Source organism: Melampsora larici-populina (assembly GCF_000204055.1).
Source record: "Melampsora larici-populina 98AG31 unplaced genomic scaffold MELLAscaffold_83, whole genome shotgun sequence".
Lineage (NCBI taxonomy): Eukaryota > Fungi > Basidiomycota > Pucciniomycetes > Pucciniales > Melampsoraceae > Melampsora > Melampsora laricis-populina.
The window spans coordinates 178,013-205,842 of record NW_006768847.1 but is presented as its reverse complement, the minus strand read 5'-3'; the positions used below and the strand labels follow the sequence as shown (position 1 = coordinate 205,842).

Genomic DNA, 27,830 nt, shown 5'->3' with positions numbered 1-27,830 from the left:
CCTTTTCCGTGCATATTTTACGCGTCTTTTGGTCTGGGACTATTCGTTACAGATGGAACACCTATTGTAAGCCGGTTCTGGCTGGATCTTATTTTGAGCCAGATCAGGCTAATTGGACACCTATTGTAAGCCGGGCCAGGCTGGGCACTTATTTGAAGCAGCCCAGGCAAACGTTCCTCTGCGTCCCGTTTCCTGTTTCAAAGTAAATTGGAAGCATATAAAGGTAATTACTTCAATCCCACAACTCTTTGCCTGATATGACGGCTGAGTGTGTTTGTTTCACGAACAACATCTCTTACATCCCTTAAGGAGTGGCTATTTGGTGAGTGGCTTGTTCCTTCTCTAAACCTTCCTCACTTCCACTTTCCTCTTCCTCCTTCTCTTCTTCATCTATCCCGTTCCATTCCTCATCTCCTTGAGCTTGTTGATCTTCTATCACTTGATTGTTTTGTATTTCTTTTTGACGTTTCTCTTTTAACTTCTTTCCTTCTCTTGTTTGTTTTAAGCCTTTTGGTCTTTCCAGACGTCCTGACCTTAAGTTCGTTGGCGTCCTATTCGAATGGCTGCTCCTTGGTCTGCCGCCTCCGTTGGTTCCTCTCCTTGGAGTTACTAAGCGGTTTCCCGGTCGTACTCCCGTAGCAGCTGCTTGTGCTCTTGTCAGGACTGTGTAAGGTTCAAGGAGAACCTTCACTGGATACCTCGAGCGGGACACTGTGCGAACACAGCAACGGGTTTCTAGAACCCAAGTGACCTGATTTGTATTTCAAATCCAACGAGAACACAGCTGGTTCCGAAGGATAGAGGGGGTTTGATCAGTCCCGATATCACTCCTAACTATGAACAGCTACAATAATAAAGAAAAGAGAAATGAAATGAAATAATAACTTTACCTGGTTCCGAAGGATAGAGGGGGTTTGATCAGTCCCAATATCACTAAGGAACCATCGGTAAGAATGAAAGGAAAACAAGTATATATAGAATATGTAATTTAAGACTTAAGATCTAAATCTCTAGGTGTGCAGTTATGTGTCTGTGTAATGACCGCAGGTCTTACAGTCTCCCCCCCTATAAAAGAACAAAAGAAAAAATGAAAGGAAAAAAAATGAAAGCAGAATATATATATAAAAATTGAAATCCAATTTGAACAATCAAGTAAACAAAATCTGAAAAGTAAAAAAGAAAAGAACTAAAAGAAAAAGAAAGAAAAGAAAAAAAAATACTGAAGGCAAAAGAAAAGAAGAAGAAAGAAAAAAAACTTGAATTAAATATTGAGGCCGAAGTGTTGTGCTTGAAGCGTAATACGTCGTCATCGTCCATCGCCATTGACAACTAAGGGGAGAATGTCGAAGTGGTTGTGCTCACAGAGTGGCCTAGGCGTTGCTTTTTGACAATTTCGTAGTATACTACGGCGGTGCATACAGAGGAGAGGAACTTACTTCCGTACTCCTTCTCTAGGCGCCTCGACTTCACCTTCCTCTCGTTCGACGTAAGGCTTCACCTTCGAGATGTGAAAGACATTATGCCGTCGATCTCCCTCCGGTAATTCTAATTCAACATTCTGGCCGTGGTTTGTCGAGGTAAGGACCTTATAGGGGCCTTCAAATCTTTCTTTGAGTTTGTCTACACCTCCTTGATGTCGACCCCTCCAATCGGCGTTGTCCAGTAATGCCCAAGAATTTGGTGGTAAGGCTTCCACTGCTCGGCAGCGCTTGTTATGCTGCACAGCTTGCTGAACCCGACTAGTCCAGAGGGCATCGCGTGCTGATGCCCACGCATCTTGCCTCGTTTTTAGCCACTTTTCTAAGGTTGCTGGGTCAGTGTCTTCTGCTCCTTGAAGTGAAATGAGCCGCTGACGTCGTCCGTAGATCAATTCGAACGGGGTCTGGCCTGTAGATACATTCATCGCGCCATTGATAGCGTATTCCACCGCCGCCAAAGACTCAAGCCATTTACCTTGGCGTTTGGCCGTGAACGTGCGGAGTATCTGGCCCACGGTGCGGTTAGTACGTTCGCTCCTTCCATCGGCCTGTGGATGGAAAGCAGTTGTCATATGGAAATTGGTACCGCATCGACGCATGAGAGCTTTCCAAAAATGTGATGTCCACGTCTTGTCGCGGTCGCTGATAATTGAAGTCGGCGCGCCGAATGTACCAATCCATGCTGAAAAAAGTCGAGATGCGGTCTTCTCTGCGTTGTCTGTTTGGTTGCAAGGAATTGTTTTTGTAAAACCGGACAGCCTGCACGTACAAGTCAAAATCATGTCATAATTATTGACTTTCGGCAGTGGGCCAACGAAGTCGATTGCTAAGCACTCGAGGGGAACCTGTGGAATAGATGGTGTAAGCATTTTCCCCATCGGAGCCTGAGTAGAGCCTTTAGTGCGTTGGCACACGTCACAAGACTTGACAAAAGCTTGAACATCCTTCGCCATCTTTGGCCAGAAAAAATCTCTCCTAAGGTCGCCTATAGTCTTCAAATAACCTAAGTGTCCCAGCCGCGAATGTGCCTCGTCCACCAACTCATCTCTCAAGCTATTGACGAAAGGAACATACAATCTATTTTCAATATAGAGTAATCCATCCACCACCACACAATCCTCCCTCAGTGGAAGTACTGCCATGACCGTGCTATGGAAGGTGTCGCCATCGTAACCTTGTATGATGCGGTCACGCACCAGCGGCGATAGTACTGGTCCAGCCTCGAGTAAAGCAGCCACACAATCCACACCGTCTTCTTCTATCTCTTTCCTTGATAGTGCGTCAGCTACACTGTTATCTTCACCTCTGATATATTTGAAATCTACATCGAAATCCGCGAGTGTCTCAATCCACCTGGCTTGGCGTCGGCTGAGGGTTCTTTGTTTGAGGAGGTAAGTCAAGGTGTGGTGATCCGTCATAACATTGATTTTCATTCCTAATAGAAGCATCCTCCACTTGTGCAGCGCGTGCATTACAGCCAGCAGCTCCTGCTCATGTACTGGGTAGTTGCGCTCGGCGGGTGTCATTTGTCTTGATTCGTAAGCCACCGGAGACGCTATCTTCCACTCCTTGCCCTGGAATAGTGCTGCACCTAACCCCGATCCACTCGCGTCGGTAAAGAGCCACACTGGATCATCTGATTCGAAGTCTATGTTCTTCAAGTGAGGTAAGGACGTCATTAAGCGCTTAATATTTTGAAATGCGTCATCTTCTTCTTTGCCCCAATTGAATTTCGAGGGGTCGAGTTTCGTGCTGGTGAGAGGGGTCAGTTTATTCACGTATTTCTCTAGACCCCAGATGAACTTTTTCATCCATTGCACGGTACCTAGAAATTTCTTGACACCTTTTGCTGACTTTGGCCTCTTCCAATTCAACACCTGTTCCACTTTCTCATCATCTGCTCTAATTCCTTCTTCTGATATATAATGTCCTAAAAATTTGATTTCTTTCCTAAACAATTTTGTCTTCTTCTTACTACAGTATAAATTAGCCTCCCTTAACCTCTGTAAAACCATCTTTGTATGCTTTGCATGTTCTTCTCTAGTCTTTGAAAAAACCACGATATCATCTAAATAAACAACACAGATAGTGTTGAGCAAATCTCCCAGGGCTTCTTCGAGTCGTCCTTGGTGAGTGCTAGGTGCGTTCGTCAGACCCATTGGCATGACGCACCACTCGTAAAGTCCCCAAGGTGTGTGAACGGCGGTGAGAGGGATGTCGGCCTCTCTCATGCGTGTTTGAAAAAACGCATTTGTAAGATCTATGATGGAAAAAATCTTCCCAGTTCCTACAAGCCTGACCAACGTTTCCACGTTAGGCAACGGCGCACGGTCCCTCACGGTCAGGCTGTTCAAGACGCGGTAATCGCATACCCATCTTGGAAGTTCGGTAGGGTCCTTCTTCGGGATAATGAGGCTCGGCGATGCGTATTGGCTGGTCGAACGTCGAATCCTCCCGGCTGCTAAGTGTTGATCTACCAATTTACCCCACGCATTCATATGTTTCGGTGGATAATTGTAAGCTTTTTCTTTAATCACTGCTTCCGGATCTTTCAATACGATCTTATGGCGTATTTTTGAGCTCTCACTTTGTAATTTTTCAGGAAACGAGCCGTCGACGAATAAACCTTCTTCTTCAGCCTCATCGGATACTGCTGGGATATCAACAGGAAATAAATCTTGAAATTCTTCAAACATCCTCAACTCATAAAGCTCATTGTCACATTTCACTTTTAAACTCTCTTTCTCACTAACTTCTTTCTCCCACGAGGACTTGCACTCTTTCACAGGTTCATTAATACGGGGCACAGATAACTTTTTGATTTCATCATTCCATTCTTCTAAAAGCCGATAATCATAAATTTTTACACCAGATTTCTCGCACACAATAGCTCTCTTATTTATTGAAACTGAAAATTGAAAAATATTGAAGAAAGGGGTGCCCAGAATCATATCAAAATCACCGCCCACGTCTCCTAACTTGCAATAAGTCCTGTTGAATGCTTTTCGTGACGTTGGTTCAACAAGATCGATGGTTGTGAAATGTGTTAGGGTGGGTGGTGGTGACTTGGTATTGACAGCTAAGCTAAGTTGCATCGGTTTTACTAACTTCCTTTTTCGAAGGTTAAGTCGGTCTGCCGCCTGTTCTGTTAATAGATTGATTTCAGCCCCTGGATCAGCCAGCGCTCTAATCTTTTCGCCTTGATGAATGAATTCAATGATGACTCGTGGTGGTTTAGATGGAGGTACGCACCCTTCAGCCTCAGCTAGGTCGAGTTCTTCGTCCAAGGCTGCGAGCGCCGCAACAGACGCCTCGTCCAAATCTGGAAATTCTGACGCTGCCGCTACTTTGGCATAAGAACCTGTCGGACGTCCCGCAGGTGGTTGATTGGATCGTCCTGCCTGAGTGCGAGTCGCTGGAGGAGACGATTTCGCTCTAGGAGGTACATAGTTGGCTGGCTTGGGGGGTGCGACATACCCCGGCGGGAAAACCACCTTCTCTCTGACATACGGGCCCTTACAAGCTCGGTGTTCACTTCCACACCAGCCCTTACAGAAATGGCATTGTCCGATCGAGTCGCGGTAGGAATGGATTTTCCACGTGAACTCCTCGTCCGACAGTCGACCAGTTGCATTGGATGTGCTAGCCGCAGCTGCTTGAGGGCGAGAGTACGAAGCGGCGGATGCGTATGGCATCCTAGATTTCTTGGTGATGACATGAGACGCGACGAGGGAAGCATAGAGAGTCTCGCATTTGTTTTCAAAAACATGATAAGCGAAGTCCTTCGTGAAAGTTGAAAAACCCCATAACTTGACGGCCGTTTTCAACTCTTCCAACATGCCATATTCGACAAAGGTGGCTAATTGATAATCATTCAATTGAATTGAGTCAAAGTTAATCAAAATCTGAATTTGGCGAGCTCGAGTGCTATAGGCGATGAAGTCTTCATATGGCGACATTTGCAGGTGCTGGGCTTTTTCATATAAACGATCTTTCCAATCCCCAGGTAAACAAGAACCAAATAACTTCACAAGGAAGTCTTTCCACGTGCCCTTGATAAATGAGCTGTACCCTCCTTCGTAGAAGGCGTGGGCATTCGGTTCCTCTAAGAAGCTTCCTATCAACGTGATGCGATCGGAATCCGAAGTTACACCTTTAGTGCGGAAGAAGGTACGTAAGGAGGAGTACCATAAAAGGAAGGGTTCCGCCTCGCGATAGGGTCCCTTATAGACCGGGCCATCCGATGTGCGAAACTTGGCTAGGTCTATGCCGCTTGCCGGCTTAGATTCTTCAGTCTCCGCAGCGCTAGAGGTCGATTCTTTGGAGATCATCATCTTCATCATGAAGTCCTCCATCTTCTCCATACGGCGGTTTGTCGACAATTGTGAGTCAACGATCGCTTTCATGAGATCGGCATTGGAGTTATTCGGCTGAGTGGTACTGTCCGTCATTGCAGGAAACGGCTTAGGTGACGATTGTTCTTGTGTAGGCGAAGATGGTAAAGAAGAGAGAGGAGATTCGTCCGATGATTCAGGCAGAGCAGGTAGGGTAGTCGATTTTGTACGAACACGGTCTGGCGTTGCCGGTGGCAGTTGGTCTGTTCGAGCGCGTGAGGGTATAACTGGCGGTGCTTGTTGCGAAAGAGCGAGTCTGGCGATGTTGGGGTCTGGCCGAGAGATGCGTTGTAAACGTCGATTCTCACGAATGATAGCTTTGGGGTCTGGCAGAGGAACTGGCGGAGGTTTCGGATCGGTAGGAGGGGCTTGTCGCCGTGTAGGCATACACGACGAACAAGTGTGGGATAATATCGAATTGAATGCGGGGTAATTAAAGTTGAAAGGTTATTCGGATGTAATTGAAATGAGGTGGCGCAATCAATAAGTATTGAAACGTCGATCGATTTACGTTTCGAATGAAGTATCGAAAAAATTCTCGGATTTTTGGGTTTGAGAAAAAAAAAGTGTAAGGTTCAAGGAGAACCTTCACTGGATACCTCGAGCGGGACACTGTGCGAACACAGCAACGGGTTTCTAGAACCCAAGTGACCTGATTTGTATTTCAAATCCAACGAGAACACAGCTGTTTCCGAAGGATAGAGGGGGTTTGATCAGTCCCGATATCACTCCTAACTATGAACAGCTACAATAATAAAGAAAAGAGAAATGAAATGAAATAATAACTTTACCTGGTTCCGAAGGATAGAGGGGGTTTGATCAGTCCCGATATCACTAAGGAACCATCGGTAAGAATGAAAGGAAAACAAGTATATATAGAATATGTAATTTAAGACTTAAGATCTAAATCTCTAGGTGTGCAGTTATGTGTCTGTGTAATGACCACAGGTCTTACAGACTGAATTTAAATTCATTTCGGTCTGATTTATTTGGTTCTGAAAAGACATGTTCTTTCTTCAATTTGACTTTCCTTCGAATTACCTGATTTGATTTATGTTGATTAAAGCTTGTTTCAATATTTCTGTTTCGTACTATAAGGTTTGACTATTTGCTAAATTTATAATTCGAACTTTGAGTTTGTCGATCTCCGATTTGAAATGATTCAACTTGATTCTTTGAATCTTTTGGAATTATCTAAGTTTGAAATTAAATGAAAACAGAAAAGAGAAACTTCGAGATTATGATTGATCTCTTAGCTTCAATAGCTATAGAAGAAGGTACGAAAATTCTTCCTTGGGATGGAATTAGAACTTGTTCAAATTCAAATTCAATTTTCGTTTCTCGAGTGTGACATGTCTTCGTACCTGTCACGTGACGTTTCACACCTCGTGGACATATCCACCAAAGCGTGCCTTAATTGGTGTAATCAATAATATGTTTTATAACTACAGATATATCCTGTTCATATGACTGCATAAGAACAAGGCTTCTTGAAGAATTGCATGCATGATACAATTCATTACCCTGTTTGATAAGATAAAATATTAGAGCAAGTTGCCAGTTCCAGTCAAGAATCACTAAAGTTGTGACATGTTCAGATACTGAGGCTCTGGGTGGAGGTAATCAGTGCAGTTGGCTTCAATTATGTATAGTTGTTGTGTTTGCCTACTCAATCAACCACACAATTATGAGTTTCATTAAATTGACAATTAAATTGGTGTGGACACGCCCGCGTAGTCTCTAGTTTGAAAAAAAGATGTGAGATTGGGATTTTGGGTCAAATAAGTAGCTTATCAAAAAAAGAAGGAGCTCGTTGGCTCTTCATTTTAAGTAGCAATATAAGCTACTATGAGTCAATCACACAAAAGCAAACACGTTGTAGGTTAGAGTTTTGCTTATAGTGTATAAAGAAAAGTTTTGAATAGATCAATTTATTTCGCAAACACACACAATAACATGTACAAGTAGCAAGATAATAAATGAGAAAGAAAAAACATCATAGAGACAAAAGAGCTTACCTATGAGTCCACTCTTTGCTCACAATATCTCAATCAGGAGAGTAGTGGAAAGAACATATTGTTCTTTGTTTCTAAATAGTTAATTTTCATTTTAAGTAAGTTTTGTTTTCTTACAAACCTGGATAATACTTTAGGTTGTAATATGTAGTATACACTTCTAAGGTTTATCCTATGCAAACACAAATTAGTTTGTTCAAAAACTTCTCTATGTTTCTTGGGGGGGGCCCTCTGCCCCCGAAGGGGCCCAAGGGAGGTAGGACCACCGTGAAAGTGGGAGGGAGAGCGCTTCCCCCAGACTCGGGGTGCAGTCCTGAGCCAGCGATCTCCCAACTACTGTGCAGCGCGTCAGATCCTTCCCCAACATTCATCCCAAGTTCTTACTGGTTTCTCTTTAGCCAACGAGGTTTCCAGCTCTAGACACCAGTTTGTAACAGTCCACTTCATTTAGTGTTACAGTCAAACCTGTCTTAAAAAATACCCCTTGGTCCAACCAATTTGGCATGCCTTATAGCAGGTTATGTCATATGGCATAATTGTATGCCTTTCAAACTATCTCAATAATCACATATTTTCATGTCATAAGACAGGTTTTTTTTGATAGCACAGCTTTTGAGTATGCCTAATTGATCCATTTCATGATACTTGAATGGGAATGGGATCAAGGGCACAAAAGATGGATCAAACAAAGTACACATAACATATGTATTTACACACTATGTACACTTTGTGGGGTATTTTACGCCTTAATACCATACTAATGTCCAAAAAAAAAGTATGCCATAAGGCATTAGCCAGAGTAGGCATCATTTGGCCCTGACCATGCTTGTCCAGGTCAAAATGTATGCAATTTGGCAGGTTAAGCCAATATACAGGTATGCCATACAACAGGTTTGACTGTATATTGTAGACTCTCCAACAGTTGGACTGTGTTCAAAAGATTGGCGTCACTATATTCACGAATATACAATTTGTAGGCTTCCGACTTCCAGCGCCCTACTGCCACTATCTCTTCTAGTGGATGATTAAGATTCCAACGTAAGGACACTCCCCCTACTCGGAACAAGTGACCGGTAAGTTTAGTCTGATAATGCCTTTCCCACACATTGGAGAAGATGTTTTGACATCTTGTTTTCGTGAGCGTGATGTGCTTCGATCCTTGAGGGTAGGAGAACAAAGGTTTGTCCTCTGTGGTCTTCATTGTCGCTATCATATGTCTGACCGCTCCAACTGGGTCTAATAACGAGTCTTGACTTTGACAGTGAATTTCTTTTAGTTCGCCAACCATGGCTTTTGCCTTGCAAATCCTGATTTTCAGGTATTTCCCCTCCGGGTCCCAAAGGACATCTTTTACCCTTACTTGATCCAAGTTACTCCTTTGCTTCACTAGTTTGCCTAACCTGGCCATACCCCAGAAGGCAACAAGTGCCACCGTGTACACCACTTGACTTTCTAAAATATCATTTGTTAAAGCTTCTAGAAGGCCGAAGAGGTGCTTTATTAACACAGGGTATTTCTCTTGTCCTGGCTCTTCCCGCAGCTCCAGCTTCTTGGCTGCCGTCAGGATCACTTCGATTCTTGGGGTTGTATGATGGGGGTAGTCGTGGCCATGAAAGAGGTGCCAGGCTTTTACTCCCAATAGGTAAGTTCAAATAGTGTTTTACTTGATTGGTGGGTTAAAAGGATCTTGCGATGACGGTTCTAGCTTTGGGCCTGCCCAAACGACAAAATGCGCCAACACGACTGGGTCAATTGGGAGGAGGGATTTCCTTGGGACGTCGTTGGCTACCGTGAAGGCCATCAATTTTGAAATGCCTGCATTGTAATGCTTGATGGTAGCGTACAACGAACTACCGCTAATCATGTACGCTTGTACAGGGTCACTATTCAAATGGTCGATACCGCCGGCTCCTTTTAAGAACCCCATTTGAGAAGCAATCAACAAGGAGAAACACAAGATTTAGAAAGTATGACTTTTCTTTCCTCTCCAGAGCTTTTCAAGGGTGGATAACAAAGAGTTGAAACGTTTTATATTTCAAACAGTAAGAGCATCTCCTATCGTCTCGGTAAACGGCTTTGGTACGGTAAATTTTACCGTACCAAGGGTCAAAATCACCAATCGTGTCAAAAACACGCATCGGTACCCACAGAATCTGTAGAAATTCTGTAGAGGTCAAGTAAATTTACTGGACCTCTACCGATTCTGCAGAGGTCTGTACCTCCAAATTTGCTCGACTTCTACCGAGCTGATCAAATACAACTCATTCTCAAAATCAGTCCCACTCTATCCCGCTACACCTGTATCACCATCAAACACCAATTTTGAGGTGTACCTATCACATCTTATTCTTCAATTTTTGAGATCAATTGTTTTCAATATTCACAATTTGTTTTATTCTAATCAATCATTTTCTAATTGACCTTTTTTCAATCGATCGTTTTCAAATTAATCGGCTTCAACTCAATTGTTATCGAATCAATCGTCTTGTTTTCACAGCGATTGTTTTGAAATTGTTATCAGAAACAAAAACAAAACAGGTTGGGATATCTTTAAACAAATCGGAGCTGATATAAGATTAAAACAAATCATTCAACAAAAATATGATTATTTGCAGTTTTTTTACCGATTGTACAATAGTGGGAAAAAGATATCTCTGTACAGTACGTACTGTACTTTGCTTGATATAATGCAACGATAGTGGATTTCCACTGTTCTGTATCAAATGATACCGTACCGAGTGAGTAAGTACAGAAAATTTACAGAAAATTTACTCCAACGATAGGAGATGCTCTAACCCCAAAACCTCTGTACAGAACAACCTGGAAGGATAATTACAAAACTTGTTTCACAAGAAATTTCGAGTCACTGGGGATTTCGATCACAACCCGATCATTCACATCTCGTGCATCTTTCCCTCTGCACAAGAGATCGGCAAGGTTATCTCCTGTAGCAATCCTCTCTGCTACAATATTGCAATGCAGGTCAAGCAGTAACCGCTGAATAGCCTGCCACTCGCCATTCACAGCACAGTCACAAGATCTACGTTTTGTTACTGCAGCTTCTGACGTGGTATTGTCTGTGAGCACCTTGAACGTTTTTCCTCCGACCTCCCGTAATCTACTGACCACAAACATTCCTAACCTTATCGTAACTGTTTTGGCCCAGGCTATATTTAGCTTTTGTCTGGTAGGGGAGTCTTCATTCCAACCTTTTGCCAACAAGAATTCAGCCCAATACTTCCCTATTAGCACTCCGATCCCAGTGTTGGAAGCATCTCCTACCCACCCCCAGTCCATTGGGTCCTCATCTGGTACAATACGTCTAGAGCAAAAGGTACCCATTACTGCTTTCCACTCGAGTAGGTCTTCTCGCACATCGTCGGGGATCCGTCTTTTTTCTGAAGCGACTTTCCACTCCGCTTCCCATCTATGCAGACTCGGCATATAACATTTCAGGTTTGGAACTATGTAAGTTGTATGCACTAACCATCCAATGAATTTTTCTGCTCTTTTCAAGTTAAAAGATTCTCCGACCCTGAGGAACTCATCTATTTCATCTTTCCGTTGGTTAAATTTTTCCTCCGGTAAACAAACAGTGTGTTCCACTAGATTCCAAATTAAACCAATATACCGCTGTTCATCAGCGAACTCGTGAACTTTGCCGTCGTTCAACGCAACTCCCATCTTAGTGCTCAGATTGACAATATCGCTAATTTTTGTTGGGTTACTGGCTTCTTTTATCAGCAGATTATCATCTACCCACCGAAAGGCCACCTCGAGTTTGAAGAATTTAATCGTAATCACCCTCCAGAGGTCTGCTGGCCTTCCAAACACACCACAACTGGCAACACCTCCAAATTGGATTTGTGTATCAACCCACATCCTATTCTGTAAGTCCATAATCATCAAGAATCTCCATTGCGTGATCCAGATAGCAATCTGACGATAGGCTTTTGCCCAGTCATAGATTGCCGCTTGTAGTTTTCCCGTGTTGTCCTTGGAGAATCTGATTACCACCTTAAAAGTGTCCCAGTTGGTAATGAAATCATTTTTATTGACAAAACTGTTTACTGAAGGCGTATAAGGGTCATTGTGTGGGAAGGAAAGGTTGTTGATGACCCTAAAGGATCCGTCCCCATTAATGATACTCCCCATTCGGCTAGAGCGGAAGAACCCAATTTTGGAAAAGACCTCTTCATGCGTGAATGGGCCAAAGATTTGTCCTTCACGTCTTTCTTTCTCTAAGGTGTTGTAGATTTTCGCAGCTGTGATTTTTGCTGACTCATGATTGTTAGGGGTGTACCAGCGACGATTTCCAAGATTGTGGTCAGGGATACCTTGGTCAAATTCAAACTCAATGCCTTTTAGTACGTCTTCCGCATCACCTCCTATTTTGAAATCTCTGACCAACTGTCTCCACACTGGGACGTCCAGCTCACAGACTACTACATCTTTCGGCCACCTCGCATCGAAGTTCTCTCCTGAGTTCCTATATGGTATCAGCTTTGGAGTACTTTGGCAGGTACTATCAGGTACTCCGCTCTGGCTATCAGGATTGCACCGGCGAATCTTATCACTCAATACTTTGTCTCTAGATTGCAAGCACCACAAAAAAAACCAAAGTATGAAGTTTTTTACGTCAGGAAGGTTTTCAGACACTTAAAAGGCATCAACAAGACAACATATTGCAGGAGTTTTTAGTGCGGGGAGGATCTTCAAAACACCCGGAGTGGTGCGAGAACAACATCTCTATGGCACTTAACTCCACTACCCTCGAAACATGACCGGATAGTGTTTTTCTCTAAAAGAAATGGAAGTACAGCAGTAGACACAAGTCTAAATTCTTTTCCTGCGCCTGACAGATTTACAGTGTCTTCTTTGTTTTGGGCATTGTTTAGCCAAGGAAGGGAAGGAAAAACAGGTAGGAATGTCCTATCTTCCCGTGTGTTAAAACCCACGCTACCAGGGCCGTCGTAGGTAGGTTGATTAGAATGATACCAGGACCTAGTGTTGGGTTTTGTTAAACCTTTTAGATGAAGTTCAATCAGAACTTGTTCAGGAAATTTGTGAGAGTGGAAAATAGAGAACACTCGAACCTTTTAGATGAAGTTCAATCAGAACTTGTTCAGGAAATTTGTGAGAGTGGAAAATAGAGAACACTCGAACCTGGAGATAACACTAATTAATAAAAGGTGAAAAAGAGAAATGAATAATAGTAACTAGTTGCTAACCTATTCCGAACGGGCAAGGATTGGTTCGTGAGGAAATAAACTCAGATGAAAATAATAGAAAGAGTTTAGATGAAGAAAAAAGGAACAACATTCTCTCGGACAAAGTGAAAATACAAATAGGTGAAAATTGTCAACCATTCTTTCCCAATCCGTCATAACTCTCCTTTCATCTCTACGTTTCGTCTCTACGCCTCTTTCCATCCCAATCCGTCATAAGCCGGTTCAACTTGTGGTTTTCTACTTAGGTTAACAGGTAATGGTGAAGTAGCTACGTATCGTTCAAGACCCCCCTCGCCACCATTACCTGGTAATCTTGATGGCGGTAATAATCCGAGGTTATTTCTAAAAATACTAAATTTTGTTCTATCTAGAGATTTTGTCATTATGTCGGCAATCATATGTTCAGTTGGGCAATATAAAATGTTAAATGTCTCATCTTTGATCTTCTCTCGGATCCAATGAAAATGAATTTCTACGTGTTTTGTTCTTGCGTGAAATACCGGATTTTTGGCGAGAGCTATTGATCCCTGATTGTCTCCATAAAGTGTTGTTGAACATAAACTATCAAAACCTAAGTCACTCATTAAACGCCTAATCCATACACCTTCTTGACCTGCGTCTAGGAAACCGCGGTATTCTGCTTCTGTTGATGATAACGCTACTGTTGTTTGCTTCTTGCTCCTCCAAGTTAATGCAGCACCGTTAAGTAAGAACACATAGCCTGATGTTGACCGTCGAGTAATTGGACATCCAGCCCAGTTCGAGTCAGAGAATGCAATTGGGGTACTGGGTGATGGTGTTTTCGAGTCATTTGGAAGAAAGGGCATATCAGAGGGTGAGTTCAATTTACCATAGACAAGGGATAAATGCTTGGAGCCACGTAAATATCTCAAAACACGTTTATAACACTGCCAATGCGTTAGACCAGGTTTTTCAAGAAACTGAGAAAGTACGCTAACAACGTGGGCAAGGTCCGGTCGAGTACACTGCGAGAGATAGTTCAAAGACCCAACTGCTGCTCTATAATTGTTACCGCTGGAGTTGAATGCTTCACGGTCTTCATCAGTAGCGACAGTGGGTGTTTCATTTGATTGCATCGGTGTACCGATAGGTTTGCAGTCTTCCATACCATTTTCTTTCAATAATGAATCAATATACCGTTCTTGAGAAAATGAAATTTGACGCTCAGCTCTATTCCTAGTTACCTTCATACCCAACAAGTAATCCACATTACCAAGATCTTTAATTTTGTATTCCTTCTTCAGTCCATCCAAAATCCAATCTACATCCTTTCCGGCAAGTGCCATATCATCTACCCATACATAAACATAAGATCGTCTTTGATTTTCATCAATGTGTATAAACAGACATGGATCATCAGAACTGCTATGAAAATCGTTCAAAGTAAACCAATCAGATACTGTCATGTACCAGTTTCGTGCTGACTGCTTTAAGCCGTATAGGGACTGCAATACTTGAATGCAAGCATCTGGGTCATCAATTAGGAGTTTGAATTTTTGATAAATCTTTGAGCTAGGTGGTAATGACATTATCCATTCGATGAATCCTTCTGGAGCTCTAATGTAAACTTCTTCTCCTTTGGCGAGTGATGAGTTCAGAAACGCTGTTACAAAATCTGCTTGTCTAAATTCAAGATCTTCCAGTGCGGTGATGGCACCCACAGCTCGTAGGGTAGCTATCCTTCCAGTGGGTGAGAACGTTTTGTGATAATCAATGCCTTCTTTTTGACGAAAACCTTGAGCTACACATCTTGCCTTGTACCTTCCGTCTAGTTTCTTGTTTAGCAGTAAACGGGTACCAATGAATTTTCGGCCTTTAGGAATTGATTTGCATATCTCGAACACTTTATTTTCGATAAGTGAGTTGAATTCATCATGAACAGCATCTCTCCACTTTAACCAATCGGATCCTGATTTTGCTTTTGAATAACTAGCAGGGTCAATGATATTGTCAAGTGGAGTATAAGGTAATGATGATTGAATTTCATTACCGATCGATGACATTAGAGCTGATGTTTGAGCTATCATTGCAGAGATGTTAGGTGCAGCTATACCCCTAAGGCGATTTGATCGTCGAACTTCAGGTTGAGGATTTTCCTGTCTCATCCGTTCTTCTCGGATAGAGTTTGCTAATGCTGGATTATGAATTCTAACTCTGAATGGATTCGGTTGGTCTTCATTAGGTTGTGGTTCAGGTTGTTCGTCAATAGGTTCCTCAGGCTGAACATCAGGATCTTCATCTACAAAATCGTCTTCAGGTGGATTGTCAACTACATCTGGTAAGATTTCGTTATCCTCTTCTGAATCTTCATCCATCATAATTTCGGACGAAACATTGGCTTTGTTATCGATTGATGGAAATTCTTCTTCATTAAATATTACATCATGGGATAAGATAATTTTTCGGTCAGATAATCGGAACAATCGGTAGTTTTTAGTTCCTTTGGTGAATCCTAATAAGATACACTTTTCAGCTCTTGCATTAAATTTTCCGTGACGATTTGCTGAAGGTATATGCTTAAACGCAGCACATCCAAAAACTTTTATGTGTCTGACATTAGGTATCCTCTTGTTGATCTGTTTGAAAGGAGTTTTAAAGCAAGAAGCTGATGATGGAGTACGGTTTTCGAGGTACCTTGCAGTCATGACAGCTTCTCCCCAAAATGATGTTGGAAGAGAAGAGTGAGCGATCATTGTTCTGGCCTTTTCAACAGTTGTACGATTTCCTCTCTCAGATATTGGGTTTTGCTGAGGAGTATGTGGTGCAGTTACTTGGTGATTGGTTCCGGATGTTTTACACAACTTATCCATTTCACGATTTACGTATTCACCACCACCATCGCTAACTAAAGTTTTTATTTTCTTACTGAATTGATTTTCAACAAGCGTTTTGAATTGTTTAAAAACCTGAATGAAATCATTCTTATTCTTGAGCAGATAAATCCAACGATATGAAGAATAACCATCTATGAATTTAACATAGTAATGGGCACCTCCAACAGATGGTGGTGTGATTTTCCCACTTAAATCTGAATGGATGACATCAAGAGGTGAAATTGGTTTTGGAATTGTGCCGGGAAATTTGTTTCGAGTTGATTTTCCTAATGCACAGGGTTCACAGAATGGTAAGGGAGTGATTTTTGAATTTATTCCTTCAGTGCACTCAGCGGCTCTTATGAGATTCTTTTCACATGGATGACCAAGACGTTTGTGCCAAATGGCTGAGGTATGAAGAGCATTGTTTGATTGTGGTGATTTAATAATTTCAATGTTTAAGATGAGAAGTTTATTGATAATATTGCCATCGAGTATGATAGATTCATTCTTTTTAAGCACAAAAAGATTGCTACTACAATAGACAAGTTGCACACCCTTTCTCCAAAACGGGGTAAGTGAAAACAGATTGTGTGGAAGTGAGGGAACATGAAAAGCATTGTTGATATCGTATTGACCATATTTAGATTTTATGGATACAGTTCCTTTTCCAATAGCTTTGATTACACGACCTTCCTCTCCTATACTAATTTCAACGTCACAAGAGTTGTATGTCTTGAATGAATCTCGAGACTTGAACATCGGGTCAGAAGCACCTGAATCGAGAAGATTTGTTTCAGCGCCGGTCGCACAGATAAAACTCAATAACCGGAGAGATGGGACTGACCCAGAGATAGAGTCGTCCACACCAGCGAGGTTTGCCGCCGAAGGTTCTTCTGGTGTTTCTTCAGCTTTCTTGGCGAATCGGTTTCGATTTGGAGCTAGATGGCGATTCTTCTTCCAGCATTTGTCCTCAACATGACCAACTTTCTTACAGTGAGTACAGGTCACACTACTACGAGCAGATTTGGCTGAGGCAGAGTTAGCATGATTTGCCGTTGCACGATTCGCCTCGATCCCGCTTGTCGTGGTTTGGAGGTGATCTTGCTCTAGACGATGAAGCATGAATTTGAGAGTTGAATCTGGGAAGCTGTGAGTCATGATCCTAACGAACGATTCGTATTCCGATGGGAGTTTTGAAAGGGCCATGATTACCTTCATCTCTTCACCAAACTTGAAACCAGATCTTCTCAGCTCATTGGTTACGGTTCGCATTTCTTTGACAAAAGTTTCTACATCTGTAAAGACGATGTTTGAGAATTTTGTGAATAGTGTTGTTCGGTTAAGCATATTTTCACCGATATACTTTTCACGAAGTAATGTCCATAGCATGAACGCGTTCCGAGCTTTACCGACTTCTTCATTACTACTGACGATAGCGAGGTTGTCTTCGTTCAGGTATTCGATGATTATGTTGTAAGCTCGCTTACTTTTGATTCGATGAGCTTCTTTCATCAGATCGGTTGGTTCAGATCCTGGAATTTGAGATACCGGTTCGGTTCCGAGAGCAATCTCGAGAAGTCCCACTCGATCGAGTTTGCATTCGATCATGGTGACCCACGTGAGGTAGTTTTTTGTGGTCAGGAGCATCCGAGATGAGGAGCTCTTTTCGGCATCAAAATCCATGGACATCTTACACTACAAGAAAGATAATATTTTCTGGGCAGAAAATTAAATTATTGATACACAAAAATATTGAGAGGCCAGGAGGAGAGCAAAAAATGAATGAAAATATGCATCTTGTTCCCTGCGTTGAGAACTTCACTCTGCATATTTTTCCAAATTTTTACAGTCCATATTGATAAGTGTACTAACAATAAACCTTCACAATCATCCAATTACAACCTGTAACAAGCACTGAAATTTGGGTCATTAGTGTTTAGAGAAACTTTTGATTTCTGAAAATACTCATAACTTTTTCAATTCCTGTCCAAAACGCTCGATTTTGGGTGCATTGGTAAGCTGGAATTGTCCTCCAAATAGCTCGTAATAGGACCACACAGCATGCTGGTCTGCTACAAAAGATATCATCATTTTTATACATTTGTACATACAGATCCATAGAATGATTGGCATACTAGCTACATAGTTCTTGATCTTATGAAAGTTTGAGAGGAAGAGTTCAGCTTTCTAATGCACTTAAAATCGAGTGTTTTGATGCAGATTTGACAAAGTTATAGGTGTTTTCAGAAATCAAAAGTTTCTCCAAACACTAATGAGCCAAATTTCAGTGCTTGTTACAGGTTGTAATTGGATGATTATGAAGGTTTATTGTTAGTACACTTATCAATACGGACTGTAAAAATATGGAAAAATATGGAGAGTGAAGCTCTCACCGCAGGAAACAAGATGCATATTTTTATTTATTTTTTGCCCTTCTCCTGGCCTCTCAATATTTTTGTGTATCAATAATTTAATTTTCTGCCCAGAAAATATTATATTTTGTGTAGTGTTAGCTTTTTGTAAAGTTCCTGGTACTGATAATGTGTTAAACCTTTTAGATGAAGTTCAATCAGAACTTGTTCAGGAAATTTGTGAGAGTGGAAAATAGAGAACACTCGAACCTTTTAGATGAAGTTCAATCAGAACTTGTTCAGGAAATTTGTGAGAGTGGAAAATAGAGAACACTCGAACCTATTCCGAACGGGCAAGGATTGGTTCGTGAGGAAATAAACTCAGATGAAAATAATAGAAAGAGTTTAGATTTATTTCTTAATTCACACCTTTTAGATGAAGTTCAATCAGAACTTGTTCAGGAAATTTGTGAGAGTGGAAAATAGAGAACACTCGAACCTGGAGATAACACTAATTAATAAAAGGTGAAAAAGAGAAATGAATAATAGTAACTAGTTGCTAACCTATTCCAAACGGGCAAGGATTGGTTCGTGAGGAAATAAACTCAGATGAAAATAATAGAAAGAGTTTAGATGAAGAAAAAAGGAACAACATTCTCTCGGACAAAGTGAAAATACAAATAGGTGAAAATTGTCAACCATTCTTTCCCAATCCGTCATAAATCTCCTTTCATCTCTACGTTTCGTCTCTACGCCTCTTTCCATCCCAATCCGTCATAAGCCGGTTCAACTTGTGGTTTTCTACTTAGGTTAACAGGTAATGGTGAAGTAGCTACGTATCGTTCAAGAGGTTTACCAAAGTTGCCTCCATTTTTGGGGAAACCGCCAAAATTGGTGTTATGGTTGACAGGCCCGGAATGGTGGCCCGGAGGGAACATCACGTTTCCAGAGATGGGGTTAATGTGTGCTTTCAATTGACCGTCTGCGTAAGGATTCATATCTGCGAACTGGGGTTGGAAGTCGTGCAAGCATTCTGATTCTTGGAGGGCGTTACACTCAATTGCAGCATCTCTAATGACGGGATTCGCTAGGTCTCCGTCGGCATTCCGGAAGGTTAGGACGGAATTTCTCACTTCCAAGTCGTACCAAAAGGCCATGGGCCAGCGCAAACGTTGGCGTTGGATGGCGAAGACATTCTCTTTGTGAATAACAAGTTTATCCGCGACGTCTCCGTGGCCGTAGTGTCGTAAGTACGCAACGTACAAATCGAAGGACATAACCCATTCACCGAAGCTCATCTTCCATTCTGGAGGGAGGGCAGAGCCGACATAGGAATCGTCAAGTTTTGCTTTCATAGTTTTGGCGCGTGCAGCTCGACAAAGCAGATCTTGGGAAAGCCATACGGAGTTGAAGATTGAAAGAGGTATGTAACCTTCTAGACTAGTCATTTTCTCATCGAAATACTTCGAGAGATTGGTGAAACCAACTGATTCAATGCCTTTTTCGCTGAATTTTGGCTTTGTTTTCTTCGTCGCACCTGTACTAGGTTCCTTCTCCAAATCACTACAGAGATCGATCCTTTCAACCGGCTTCCTCTTATTCGTCACGGTGGATGTTAGAGCTGCAGATCCTGCCTGAGCGTTTGGCGGTACGGTTGGGTTGCGGCTAGCTAGAGCTGAGGAGAGTCCGCTCACAGGTGGTGCAGTGCCATTTCCGGTATTGACTACCGTCAAGCCGTTTGATACCAGCCAGGAATGAAAACCCCTAGGGGGACTTCCGCCAACTATGGTCATTGTATTCCTGCGAGCAGGTGAGGGCACTGTGACGCTCAACGTGTCGGTAGGCAGAAGTGATTCAGTAAGTATAACTACAACTCAACTCGAGGCTTCACCATAGGTGGCAACACTTCAAATAGTGGCATCGCTGTTGCGGCATCACCGAAGGTGGGTAACCTGATGCGTGTAGCTTACAGGTTTGCTCATTTTGTACATTATCATGGAAAATCAAGTTCCCAGCTGGTTGTCTACCTGGTGAGTGGATCACCAAAGTATCTGATCCTCCCTGCGGTTGTTCGCGGTATTTTCTGAGTTTGCTAACGTAGGCGTGGTATCTGCCCCACTCGAAGCCGAACTAGATAATTGACCAGGTACTGTGAGTGTTACTGCTGGAGTAGGTCTTGAGTTGCTTGCGTTGTTAGCGGGGGTAGTGGTCAAACCTGCAGGGCTGGCTCGAGCACGGCGACCTCTCCCTCGGCTTCTGCCTCTCTGGGCAGCAATGGCACCTCGTTGGACGGTGCCAAGTTGGGCCGCTGGTTGAATAACCTCCAAATCAGGGGGGGTACCAATCCCCCACGTAGTCTGTTGCTTGTTCTTCTCATAATCGCGTTGAAGTTATCGGTGTTGGTTGGTGTATTGTTCACCGTCGAGTTAGCTCCATGTATAACTGTGTTATCGATATTAGAAGGAGGGCCACCTTCTGCTGGGGTTGTTTGGAGTCAACATACAGTCGACTCCCTCGAAACCCATACTTCCTGATAATCCATAGAAAATTGAGTCCATAAAATTTATGGGCGGGGAAAAGTGGCCTAAAACCCATACCTCACACTATTCCCATAACCCATAGGTTTTTTAAGGGAGACCAGGTTCAAAAGCCATAACCAGAAAGTGCAAAATTTGTTTTTTTTTGTAAAAACCACCTCCTGGTCAATCATTTCTCAGCAGAAAGCGTCTCAAAATGCTTCCACAAGACCTCCCAAACTTCAGCATATCAGATATTGAAACAGAGAACAACAAAAGGCTTAAGCCACTACGCCAACTGCTCAGCACAGGGAAGGAATTATCAGAGGCGGCGGAAAGGTTCATGGACTTGGCGGGCAACTTGATAGACAAAGTTATGGTGTTGAGGAAGATAAAATCAAAAGGCAATGTTTCCAAGGCTGCAATTCAATTCAAGAAGAGCTCAAGAGACTTGAACTTTTGATTTTGAAATTCAATCAAACAAAGCAATCAGCGGTACCCAAAGAAGCCAGTAAGTTGTAACCTCAAGGGCGCTGTTGAACTGTTCACTTGCTGAAAACATGAGTTGTTGTATATTATAGGTTCTAAGAAATGGGCTGCTGAGAAAAGCAACGGACAACACAGGTATCACACAGAAATATGGAAATTAATTTTTTGAACAACTCTTTGAAAAAAAAATCTCCCTCTTGACCCATACTTTACCTGCTAAACCTCAATTTATGGGTTATGAGGGAGATCCTCCAAAACCATACACCCATAAAACCCATAGTTTTGTGTTTCCATAAAGAGGTATGGGTTTTGAGGGAGTCAACTGTAATATCACCCACTCCTTAGTGAAAAAAAGGAATTGCAATATCAAGATTGAGATCATGAGAGAAGAGTGAAGATGAGGAATCCAGGAACAGGCGTGGGAAATATCAGGGGTGAAAATTCTCGACACTATGGAGAGGATGGAAAATTTTGAGCAGAGATTTTCTGCAACATTTTTCATATGTGTCAAAAGGGAACTCCCCGGTACCGGGGTGTTGTATTTACACTTGTACCCGATACCTGTTTGTGTTGTGGAAAAAGAAGGTACTGTCGTGCCTTTTGGTACCTTCAAACATCAATCACACAAAAGCAAACACATTGTAAGTTAGAGTTTTGCTTATAGTGTATAAAGAAAAGTTTTGAATAGATGAAGATCAAAACTTTTCCGACTCATAGTTAGCTCTTTATAGGAGAGAGAAAAGACTACAAAGCTAAGAGTTAGAAAGAGAAACATAACCAGAATAAAGATTGTATCCATGCAAACATATCAAATAAAGAGAAAATGAAAGAACAAGTGTTTGAGATGAGCGTTAACAATCATAGAATCAAACTATGTGATATTTGGAAAAGAAACATAACAGCATAACATCATAGCATCATAACACAACTTTATTCGCTACTAAAATTCCCACTGACATCCCCACCTGTGTCACAATAAATGCACGGACTCAACCCGAAGAAAAAGTGAGCAATCATTTCGGCTTGTATCCGAAAGTTTGCAGACAGATGCATCCCAGATGCACAGAGACATCTGCTCAACCTTTATAAACACCAAGTCAAAGTCCTCTACCACACCAAACAAGTATGTAAACATTGCTCAGACAGTCTCAGGAGCACTCTAGAGTACATATGGACTTTTTTACTACAATTCCAGAGGTTTGCCCTTTTCACATACTCCGAGGGATTTATAGGCGTCCAGATGAATCTGACATGGCTACACATTGTGATTCAGACTGTCCCCGCGTGCACAATCAGATCAATCTGACTCTCCAGAGCACATGATGCTCTCAATGATATGGACGTACCCACTCAGATGCATCTGAGTCAGAAGAATCTGAAACCTCCCCGTCAAAATTCACTCCCCCCAGATTCAGATCAATCTGACTTTTCACAGTACAACATGTTCTCAATCATGATAGCCAGACACTTCTGATTGACGTACCCAGATGCATCTGGTTATGCTAACCGGACAAGAATCAGATCAGTCTGCCTTGTCCAGCTCTAGTCATGCGGCACTAGGATACCCAGATGCATCTGGTTGCCTGAATCAGCCAGATCTTCCAGTCAACATATCCAGATGCATCTGGCTCAGATAAATTCAACACTTGCACACCAAGATTCCCTCACTCCCAGATTCAGATCAATCTGACTATTCAGAGAACATGTACCTGATAGCTGGACTTTCTGATTGACATACCCAGATGCATCTGGTTACGCCGGCCAAGAAATATCCATCCACTCATGTCGTCCACCTCGCTCACATCACAATCCCATTAGTATATCACCATTGGACGTTCTCACTTCTGAAGGGCTATCTGGCGCCAAAGTTTGTTAAACAGAAATCAATTCCAATTGAAAACGGGTAGGCCAGGCACTGCGGCTACAAGAGAAAGTAGAAACAAAAAATAGAAGAAGAGATAGAGGGCTGGCAGATAAATTTGAAAAAGAGTTAAAAAAAACTAGAAAACAAAACAAATTTTGATCAACTATTCTTTGTCGTTGTCATCATCCTCAATCTCAATCTCATCACCCTCCATTGATCCATCATCATCATCATCATCTAAATCGTCATCTAAATCATCATCATCCTCATCTAAATCAACTTCTTGATCTTCATCTTCGCTATATTCGGTGTCTTCTTCCTCATCTCCGTCAACAAATTCAGCCGACTTTATTTTCTTCTTACGCTTTCCATCCTTGGTTTTGTTAGTTTTTGATTGAATGGATTTCGATTTCTTGGATGCAATAGATTTTGAATTCTCGGATGCTGCCAACGGTTCTAACCTAAAATGCTCACTATTCAAGTCATCAAGCCATTCCTGTCGATGAACCTTGGTCATTGCCTTGTGACCAACTCTCAAGTCATCCTCACTGAGTTTGGACCCAGGCGCTTGCACAATTTTAACCGGAATATTGCGCTTGATAAGACCTTCAATTGGATCACCGGTGAGAGGAAATTGTTTACCTCTAGTCGGGCTGTATCCCAGTACGTCAACTACAAATAAAGGAGACATTGCATATCAGCAAAATTGAAAGTACAAATATTTAGGTCAAAGTTGGACATACCAAGTCTTTCATTCAAAAGGTTTGCCAGTTGGGTCTTCAGCAGATCACTCGGTTGCACCTTACTGGAAATGGTTCCAGTAGGTATCTTCTTTTTTTTTGATTGGCTAGCCTTAGAAATCGCGTTGATCATCGACTAGCCCTGAGCCACTGTTGCAAATACAGGAGTGAGGCCGATTTCGCGATCAGCCCAATTGGTGACAGCAGGTATTGCTGAGTATTCTCTGGACCATCCAGGACCAGAGTTTTTGCTTGGCGTGTGAGCGCTTGAATCCAGGAAAATGTATTTGAACTTCAAGCGCTCGCCATCGCGGGCAATCTAGGAAAAAACGAAGTAATTAAGATTGGATGCCAATGATGAGATGGATGAAGCAAGGTGTAAAATAAGTGAAGGACTTACAATTTTTGCGAGATGACGAACACGCTGCAAAGACCGTCCATTGAGATCCTTGTCCGCCGGTAGTCTTCCTTCCTTCCTCAAGACTTTCTCGTGTGCGACAAGCTCTTCATAAATTGGGCAATACTTTTCCTCGTCCTCCGGACTAAGTAAAGGAATAGTAGGGGTGGTTGATTCGTCGTTGGCCGGGTTGTCAAGATCGGGAATACCAGCCAACACAAAGAAGTGGGTACGATTAAAAAAACGACGTTCTTCGGGACCATAAGTTCTCCAGATTCTACCAGCTTCTTTGTTCCTAATCTTCAATGTGTCACCACCACCTCCTTTCTTAGGCACTATTAAAATGAACAACACAGTAACATTTGTTAAGTAATGAATGGCACAATAGGTCCAAATTTACGTACTTTTGAGCGCGATCACCGCTTTAGAATAAGCCAAAAACCTGCGGTAGTTATCGCGAGGGCGTGTGGGACTGCCTTCGCCACTGATGATCGAATGAATATTGTAAGCATCTAAACAAGACAAGTTTGAAAAGCAGAGACTTAGATGTTACTTACAGTTCTTCCTCGAGTGTACTATGTTTGATTTTCCCGATCGCAGCCAGGAACAACTTGGTCTTCTGATATTGGAGCTTTGCAAGTCTAGCCTCAGCAAGGATGTTGACCGGAATACGAGATACAGTCTTGGTTCGAGCATCAACGACTCCTTGAAGGCGTGTCATGGGCCACGCTTTTCCATGTTGGCAATGATTCTCAAGAGTGATGGTCGAGTCAAAGATCTCGACATCTTCGGCAGGTGGCGTGGTGGGCGGAGCGCGATTTGCAACAGTCCCACCAACTGGGGAATCGGGTCCAGGTGCTGCTGGAGAATCCGGCTGGGGTAACGGTGGGGGTAACTGAGCTGGCTGAGTTTCAGGTTGATTGTTTTGCTTTGAGTCTGGCCCCGTTTACGTTTTCTTCTGGTTTCAAGAGTTTCCTTTGGATTCATTTGCATGTTTGGGGGCCGGCTGTGATTGCGAATTGGGTTCCGTGGGGTCTTGCTGCGCAGTGGAAGCTGAAACCCTAGAGCGTGTAGACCTCATGATGAATATAAGTTGATATAAAATATGTGGAAGGTGGAAGATACAATCAAATATAAGAGATTCAGATGGGATCTTATATGAGGCGATGTGATGTTATCTCCGATTGGGCAATGGCCCGGATGCATCTGGCCAAATATACACGTACGCTATGTACATGTGGCTTACGTCACCCTTCAGATTGATCTGACTGCGCAGCGTACAAGTAATGTTAGTGTACAGTTAGTGTACAGTTGAACCAGATAGGTCTGGCACCAGTCTGGCATCAATCGACTATTGTCAGTCCCAGACGCATCTGGAACTCCAGAAACATCTGGAAGAGTTGGCTAACCTAGTGTGATGCACGTGTTATCATCACACTAGGTCTAAATGGGATGTACCAGAGCCATCCGACATCTTTATGTAGGGCAAATAACAAAATACATTCCAGATTCATCTGGAATTGTCAGAAACTTACCGATACATATGACAAATTCTGCCACCCAGACCTAGTATGGTGCACGTGTTATCATCATACTAGGTCTAACTGATCCCAGATGACTCCACTCCAGGTACATCTGGAATTGTCATAACCTACCGTCGTCGGTAGTACCGATACATCTGACAGATTTTGCCACCCAGACCTAGTAGTGCACGTGTTATAATCATACTAGGTCTAGATGGATCAACTGATCCCAGATTAATCTGGACATAGGTCTGGACAGGTGTATATGATTTTTGCCCCTCTCCACGTAGATTTAATCACTTTGTCTAAAAAGAGGATTCATCTGTATATGTATTCCCATGAATATTGAGGCAAATTCATCTGGACATAACCCCAATACATAATATAGACACGGGGTGAATTGATCCAATATAATTTCAGATTGTACACGTAGGCCAAAACCATATTTATTGTTTGTACTACATAGTTTGTACTACATAGTTATTTTATAGTGCTCACACTATAAATAACACTAGCACAATTAGCGGCGGGTGCCGCCTCAACGGTCTTAACCTGTGCTCATACTCAACATTCATCATCCATTTGCTCAACTTGTAAGTCATTCTTTATTTGTATCTTTGACCTGATGTAACATCACAGGAGTTTGTAGGAAAAATGATGAAACTCCCGCCCTGAAGTTTGGCAAGTTGTACTGAACCATATGCTCAAAATCTTTACATTTATTGCATTTTACTTGTATTTTTCTCAATAATTTCATCACAATAACAAAAATCCCAATCACAATTCTGATACAAAAAACAAAATTCCTTTGAGAAACACCTTGTACTGAGAAACTATTACCTCTTCAAATTGCTCACTATTCATTGAAAGTTACTCAATATTTCCAAATCAACCATTGTTTACGCCATCTTGACATTTTGAGATAGATTGGTGATACATTCCTATAACTTTGCAATCATACCAAAAACCTTGTGTTAGTGCATGAGTTGGAGGAGTCATGATCATATTGAAACAAACCTTGAGAGGTACACCATTGGTTTTGCTCATCAAGTGTTGTTCAGCGGGGCAATGGATTCTGTAGGTCCTCCAGCTTTTTCTAACACCAGAAACCCTTTCAAACTTTGAATCTGATGCAAATCTACAAAATCAATGTTATTAACACAAGTAAATGTGTTGAAAATGAATGATCCAGGATGGGCAAGAAATGGATCTGAAAGTGAAGATTTATTGGAATTTGACAGAAGAGAGAAAGACGACATGAAAAACATGAACAAAAATTAAACTTATCAGAAATCAAATTTGAAATATTCAAGATCAATTCAATGGAAAGTCAAAACCAAATTTCAGAAGAGGAGTTGACAATTTCAAAGACGGATTTTGAAGAAATTATGGCTGAAAATGTCATACTGATCAGTGAGCTTTACTTCTTTTGATAGCAGTTTTTCTCCAGTTATTTACACTGATTATTTTTCTTCTTTCCTCTGGACATCACTTTGTTTTCAAAAAACAAAAAACAAATCAATGATATAAATTGACTTTAACAGGATTAAAAGAAACACATTTGGCAGAGATACTTGAAGTTTTGATATTGTTTGACACACAATCATCATTTTTGAAATCTTTTGAAACATATTGATTCAGTTGATTTGGTGTCAAAGGTGGTATAGTTGGATTTGATATTCAAGTCGTATACCTCAAACGTTTTCTAGTAAATAAAACATAGATTAATCCTTTTTTGGGATTCCAAAGCGTTTCTTTTACCATCTTTTGTCATTCATTAAGTAGTCTGGATGTTATTGTATTTAAAAACTAAGTCATTTCATTGGCTGCATTAGGTTTATTAAATGTTCCCAGCTAGGAAATAGTTCACCCAGTTGCTTTGGTGGATCTATTACTGGCTTTCCTTTGTATGTTAAACTGATAGATGATCAAAGGAAGTTAACAACAGCTAAATGTTTCTTGTATCCTTTTGATACATACGACTTACTTCTAGGC

The 27,830-nt window shown here is 41.9% G+C and overlaps 1 protein-coding gene across 1 annotated transcript; it reads right to left on the bottom strand.

The window, feature by feature from the left end:
* Positions 1 to 24,051: 24,051 nt before the first annotated feature.
* MELLADRAFT_95543 (uncharacterized protein) lies at positions 24,052 to 25,305 on the bottom strand (the record flags this gene model as incomplete). The annotated part of the gene is made up of 5 exons (XM_007418043.1): positions 24,052 to 24,234; positions 24,316 to 24,647; positions 24,717 to 24,796; positions 24,870 to 25,212; positions 25,263 to 25,305. The coding sequence occupies 5 exons, from the start codon at positions 25,303 to 25,305 to the stop codon at positions 24,052 to 24,054; spliced, it is 981 nt and encodes a 326-aa protein (XP_007418105.1).
* Positions 25,306 to 27,830: the final 2,525 nt, after the last annotated feature.